This window comes from Octopus sinensis, linkage group LG7 (assembly GCF_006345805.1).
Source record: "Octopus sinensis linkage group LG7, ASM634580v1, whole genome shotgun sequence".
In the NCBI taxonomy this organism is placed as follows: Eukaryota; Metazoa; Mollusca; class Cephalopoda; order Octopoda; family Octopodidae; genus Octopus; species Octopus sinensis.
This window is the reverse complement of record NC_043003.1, coordinates 34,161,566-34,169,048: the sequence shown is the minus strand read 5'-3', so window position 1 is coordinate 34,169,048 and position 7,483 is coordinate 34,161,566. Positions and strand designations below refer to the sequence as shown.

At 34.4% G+C, this 7,483-nt stretch overlaps 1 protein-coding gene across 1 annotated transcript in view; it reads left to right on the top strand.

The window, feature by feature from the left end:
• The window catches only part of LOC115214335 (nucleolar protein 4-like), a 209,925-nt gene extending 203,256 nt beyond the window's left edge, over positions 1-6,669 (top strand). Inside the window, exon 6 of the mRNA XM_029783519.2 lies at positions 6,342-6,669. Coding sequence (XP_029639379.1) covers positions 6,342-6,502 — 161 coding nt within the window. The 3' untranslated portion in view covers positions 6,503-6,669. The remainder of the gene's footprint in view (positions 1-6,341) is intronic.
• The last annotated feature ends 814 nt before the right edge of the window (positions 6,670-7,483 follow it).

Below are 7,483 nucleotides of genomic sequence, written 5' to 3'. Positions count from 1 at the left end.
TAATAATAATAATAATAATAATAATAATAATAATAATAATAATAGTAATAATAACCCTTTCTACTGGAAGCACTAGGCCTCAAATTTTGGGGAAGAGATTAAGTCGAATACATCGACCCCAGTTCATGACTGGTACTTATTTAATCGACTCCCGAAAGGATGAAAGGCAAAGTCGACCTCGGCGGAATTTGAACTCAGAACGGAGCGGCAGACGAAATACTGCTAAGCATTTTGCTCGACGTGCTAACGATTCTGCCAGCTCGCTGCCTTAACAATAATAATAACAGTAGTAGTAAGTAGTAGTAGTAGTAGTAGTAGTAGTAGTAGTAGTAGTAGTAGTAGTAGTAGTGAAGAAGAAGAAGAAGAAGAAGAAGAAGAAGAAGAAGAAGAAGAAGAAGAAGAAAAGAAGAAGAAGAAGAAGAATTACTATAAAATAAAAAGAAATCTTGATCGCATGAAGTGATTTCTCTCGCTTATAAGTAATCACACCAACAGAGTAGCATTTGTGGTGACGTGAAACATGTAGGTGAACGTGCACATTCGTTTCAGAGTGAAGAAAGAAAGAAAGAGACAGAGGTAGTGAGAGAGAACTGCAGATAAACAAGAGAAAGGCTAGGGCGAGAGTGTTTATGTTGAAGAAGGAGAAAGGCGAGGAGAGAAAGATTACAAGAAGGAGATGCTTTCAATGAAAGCAGGAGAGCAGAACACAAGAACATAGCCGAGGGAAAATCTCCAGATTGCATCCTCTCTTTACTTTCAGGTCTCTTTTAGTTGTAGCTTCTGGGTGGGATGGGTGGATATTTGTGTGCGCGCACTCGTCTTTCTTATATTATCATAAGCTCTTGTGAGGAAGCGAATAGCGTTTTGAAATGGGGGCTTCTTCAAATGGTGTGCGGTAGTGAGTGAAGTGGGTGCAGTAAATTGGTTAGGGACGTGTATCTTTCTTCTGTTTGTCTATATAGTTATTTTATATAGATATTTTTATTCGATATATTTCTTTTTTTTTTTTTCTTTTTTCTCTTCTTTCTGCTACAGAATCAACCATTAGCACTCATTTAATTAAAATTTTCGTCAGAGTGAGTAGCTGCTACAGCAGTAACACACAGCAATAACAATAACAACATCAGCGGCAGCAGCAACAACAACAACAACAACAACAAAAGCAATAACAACAACAACAACAACAACAACAACAAAAGCAATAACAACAACAACAACTATAACAACACCTACAAGAACAAAAGCAACCATAATCAAACAGCTGTTACGAAAGATATAAAAATATATTATCAACAAGAAAATATCAAAATATTTTCTTTAAGTCGTAATGAAAAATAAAAATAAACAATAATAGAAATGATAATTTCTTTATTGGCCACAAAGGCCTTAGACATCGGCAACTAAAGAAAAAGGCGAAATAAATACAAAAACGGAAAAAAATGAAGCACTAATGTGATTTTGAGGAAACGATAAAAGCATGAACAGATAGCAAGAAGCAGCAATAATCATAGAGAACAGCAACAGAACACAAAAGATTGTCCAAAATGGGTACATATGGGGATCGGGGTAACCCACTCTCAACACTGGGATAACACCTCAAAATCAAATACCTTCTCCCACTTTTTGCCGCTAATGCTAGTGTAGATCCATTTAGTCACGCCTGTTTCAACACTCTCATTTACTTTTATTAAATTTACTGGCAGACACCAGCTCCCTGTCCAAGTTTACTTTTATTTCAAGTGAAACTTGAAAAAATTTATGGGAACTAGACTCATGGATAAGAGCTTTGCCGTTTCAATAGTATCCACCACTCAACTTCCTTCGTGACCGTGATTGGGAAGTCTACGTTGCCAATGCAAGACGGTGAGTTGATCGTCAGGATAGATTCAGTTGTTAGTCGAATTTGTCCTGCACTTGATAATAGTTATTAGAGATAAATCCACAAATTCAGTAATGCATAGATACCGAACGAGTACATACTGCCAGTCGGTTCCATCGCTCTCTATGCATCATGAACAGGTTCAGTTGCTAGCGGCTTTCAAACAGCCAAGCTTGCAGAGGTTATCCCGAAAGGTAAATTACTCCTGTAGCAACTCTAGGCTAATGACTTCTGGAAATTGCTCGTAAAGCTCATCTTGAAAGTTTTCTAGAGGAAACTACCTGAGCAGTTCTTATCAACACTAAACCATCAGCTATCATCCTCTAAAATTCTAAAGAATGCTAGCATTAGATTTCTACTAACTTTACACATGTCACTGCTATAGAACACTGAGCGCCCGGCAACACTCCACAAGCCATACGCCCAACTCCATTATCAACTGAGCTAAAAATATCAGCAGTGGCTAGATATATCATCGTCAAGGAATATCTGAAAATGGATCAGCCTTAGTATTGGCTGATCCCACACAATCTCCGCATACGTCTAAGATGAGATTTCTTTTGCATACTAACACTAACAAGCAAGGTATTCCTAGGAAAGCTTCTAAATATCATAAGAAATTCGGTCTTCAGCTCCTGTCTGGATATAACGGTTACCATCTGAAAACATTGCCGCTATCACTGTTGATCATATCTGGGAAAATTAATGTACCATCTGAGTTTAGGAATATTGTGTTTACATCTAGGTTCATATCTTTACGAAATAGAGCCGGTCCACATCTTTTCGAAATAGCACCAGGAAAAGAGTGAGTAAGTGTATCTTGGAACACCTGGGATCGCTGCAAGTTATCACACCGTCATTTACTGATTTGTTTCTGCAATTAAAGAAAAACGAGACACGTGAGTCACAACTAAAGACAGAGTAACGAAAGTCACATAAACATATCACAATATTTACGGAGTCACGACAGTAATTAGTAGTAATAGCAATAGTAATAGTATAAACACGTACAATATGTGTGGGATAGTGGTAAAAAAAAAACATTTAGGATAATATCAATTTCCAGTAATGTATGGAATAATAGCGGGAAAATTATAGTTAAATCAATACTCGATATACGGAAATCTCTGTCAGTTAGCAGATCCAGGAGTAATAAGAACACCAGTAACAAAATTAACATCATACAAGATATAAAGGCTTCTGAGAGCAGTTAGGAGTAACAGTAACGATAGTAAAGATATAAATATTATCAAAACTTTGAAGGTAAAGATAGCAAGTTGTAGCATCAGTAGCAGCAGAATAAAAGTATTACCAACAGCAAAAGCATAACTGTATGCACAAAAAATATCATAAGCCCAAAAAATAAATAAATAAATAACTTGAGAAACAACAGTAACAACTAAGGGAATAAGAAAAGGACTGGCTTTAAAAAGATATAAAGAACAGCGCAATAACAATGGCTGCCAGTATCAAATGAAACAAACTCGTGGGAAAAAAAAATCCAGAAAAACGCACAAAAACAAAATACACAAAACAAATATCTCCAATGGCGTCAAGTACGACATTAAGAAAAGAAAGATTTCTTTTCTTTTTCGATTTCTTTTCCCGGGCAACTTTACATGCTGGGCACTCGACACCCTTCCGTGACTGTTAATTACACAATACAGACGAAAGGAAAACATGGAAATTCTTCTTTTCATTTTGTTTTCTATTTATTTTCTTTTATATTTGATGCATACGCATGGGGGTATATGGAGTGGTAGTTGTATATTTGAGGTGAGGTAGAGTTGGGTGGTACTTCTCTTTCTTTTCTTACCTTGTTGGCCCACCTCTAACGAAGTTAAACCATGGTATGGGCGTTATCTTCTTGTTGACGTTCCAGAATTCATGGTGCGAACAGAATTGCATTGCACTCTGGGTTTCGAAAGAAAACAATAGCTGAGAAGAAAAGGCATTTAAAGCATGGTGGTGGTTTGCTGAACGGTCTGTTGGCTGGTTGGTTGATTGATTGTTTGGTTGGTTAGAAAAGGGTAAGAGTGATGAGTGATGAAAGAAAAGAGCATGAATCTACAAAGGAAAGGTACACGCACGCACACTCATACATACCAAACAAACACGTACTTGATCATGTGTAGTCTCTTAATAAGAAATCGGTTTGAAATATATGAACGAGCAAACGAGCGGAAGGGTAAAGAAGAATAAAGGGAACGAAACCAGTGGAAATAGATAGGCAAAATGGACCCCAGACGTGAAGTGTGGCTGAAGATTGGTTGAATATAGCTGTGGATCCTGTTTCATATTCATTTTTTCTTCTGTCTTCTAAAGAACAAGAGAAGCATTGTCACAGGAATGGGAAAGATGTGAAGGAGAGCTGGGAAATATTTGCCGGGAGGGTTTTTAATTTTGTCCAATTAGGATCTGTGAGATGTAGAAATTTAGAGACAAACAGAAAGATGACTTTCTCTATTCTCCTACGTTTTCATTCTGTCTGAGTATCGCTTTCTGACACTCACACGCATATTTATTTATTGATTGTTGTATAATAGCAGTTTGCTCAAAGGATATGATGTGTACACATACAAATATTGATGGTTAGATATATTGAAAGTTGCGATTACGTAGGGATTCGTTAATATTTTGTGCATGTATGTTTGATGTATTCTTATTTATATAGATTTATGGATATATGTGAATATGTATATATACATATATACAGATATGTGTATCATATGTCAGAAACATACGTTATACAGTTGCGTATATGAGTGTCTATACGCGTGCACACACTGAAAGAAACACGTCGTATATATATATATATATATATATATATATATATATATATATATAGTAAGAATTTAAAAAAAAAAAGAGAAAAGACGAAGACGGGTGTGTAAACAACAAACAGATGTGTTAGTTTAATGCTCGGGAAGTGAGAAAGTCATTTTACGATTCGAGCCTACGCTCCTCGACAGAAAGGAACACAGAAATAAACAGGGAGAGAAAATAGAAGAAGGTATAGTGGCTAGCGATCTATCATGATATATATATATAATATATAATATATATATATAATATATATATTATATACATACATATATACATATATATATATACATATATATATATATATATATATATATATATATATATATATACATATATATATATATATATATATGTCTGTCAATAAATGGTATGGTATACCTGGTGTAGTTTTGCGATAAAACACGTTCACTGGCTCAGTGTTCATTGGGTATTTGATTAACGTGAGTGACAGAAGATGAAAGATTCTAGATGGCTTGAAACAGTAGTAGTGATCAATAAAACTTTTCGTATCTTCCATCTTCCGTCTCTCGCATTAATCAAATATATTCTTTTATTCTTTTACTTGTTTCATTCATTTGACTCCGGTCATGCTGGAGCACCGGCTTTAGACGAACAAATCAACCCGAAGACTTATTCTTTGTGAGCCTAGTACTTACGCTATCAGTCTCTTTTGCCGAACCGCTACATTACGGGGACGAAAACGCACCGACATTGGTTGTTAAGAGATGGTGGGGGACAAACACAGACACACAAATACACACATACATGCATACACACACACACACACATACATACACACACACACACACACACACACACACACACACACACACATATATATATATGACGGGCTTCTTTCAGTTTCCGTCTACCAAATCCACTCACAAGGCTTTGATTGGTCCGAGGCTATAATAGAAGACACTTGCTCAAGGTGCCACGCAGTAGAACTGAACCCGGAACCATGTGGTTGGGAAGCAAGCTTCTTACGACACACACACACACACAAACATATAAACATATACAGAAAATAAAGGAAATTCGCCAGCACTTGTAGGCTGTGAGGACACCTTACAGAATCGAGTAACTACCTTTTTAGAAGACTTGGCAAAATGGTCAACAATCCTCGACAGGCATTCAAACTATGCGCTTCTCAAATTTTGATTGATACATATAAGATACTAGCAGTATCGCCCGGCGTTGCTCAGGTTTGTAAGGGAAATAACTATAAAGCATTTTTAGAGAGTTATAGCCAAAAAATAGCAAAAAAATGGAAAAAAATGATGGTAAATTTTTTTTGAGAGTGAAAAAAGGTGGAGTTGCGTCCCCTAGAAAGTTTGCGGTTTGTGTTTCTGATTCTCGACCCCATGTCGAATTTATCGATTTTTTTCAGAACTGGGGGAACTTTTCAAAATTTTCGCTACGTTAGTTTTGAATTATGACATTGGGCTATGTGTGTGTCAAGTTTCATCAGAATCGGTTGAAAGCCGTGGTCAGGGTGAGGGTACAAGCAAACAGACACACAGAAACACGCACAGACAAACTGCCGTTTATATAGAGAGAGATTTTTTATTGTGTATATTTTATTTTTTATTTCCAAATGTAGCTCTTTCTTAATTACTATATTTTATTTTTGCAGGCCCAACAGATCTGAGTATGAAGAAACAGAATTCCAAAAATCAACTCAGCCCCAGTGAAGTGGCAACTATAAAACAGCTTATAGCTGGCTACAGAGAGTCGGCGGCATTTCTATATAGATCGGCTGATGAACTAGAGCAACTATTATTACAACAGAACTAAGCGTCTCCTTGCCAACTGGATACATCCACACATCATTAGACACTTCACAAAAAATAATAATAATAAAAAAATAATAATAATAAATAAATAAAAAATTTAAAATAAATTTATTCATGGAAATATATTACAAAAAAAAAAAATTAAATTTAAATGAAAAGAAAAAAAAACAAAGATAAAACGCTAATATATATAAAAAAATATTTAACCTATATTTGAGATATATTTAACAGAAACAAAAAAGAATAATAAATCAGCATATATTCATATATATATATATATATATATAATATATATATATATTATATATATATACATATATATATATACACATATATAATATAACATATATAATATATATATATATATCTATATATATATATATATATATATATATATATATATATCACGAAACCGGCGTGATATGCATGGCGGTTGTAAGACTGATAGAAAAGAGGGAATAAGAAAATATGAAGATCTCGCCAACCTTACGGAGATAATCGGCCATGTATTCCAAGATTCATTCTCTAACCTTCTTGCGTTGTCATTAATCATTCTCTCTTTCTCCACCCCACTCTTTTTATTACTATTTCTTGATTTAATGTCTCATATAATGTTTTTAAAGCACACGGATATAGCAAATTTTTATGCCCACAGCCCCATTACTAAGCGATAAAATCCAATATTTAAAATATTTATGCCGTATTTGTCTGTCAACGTCTGTATGGCTTTCTCTATTTTCACCTTTAAGTTTGTTTTTTTTTCATGTATGCATTCAAACATACATGTATGTGAGTATATATATATATATATATATATATATTATATATATATATATATATATATATATATAATATATATATATATATATATATATATATATATAATTGTGTGTGTCTGTATGTATACATATACATACACACAAACATATATATATATATAATATATATATATATATATGCCTATTTCATTCATCTAGACGCA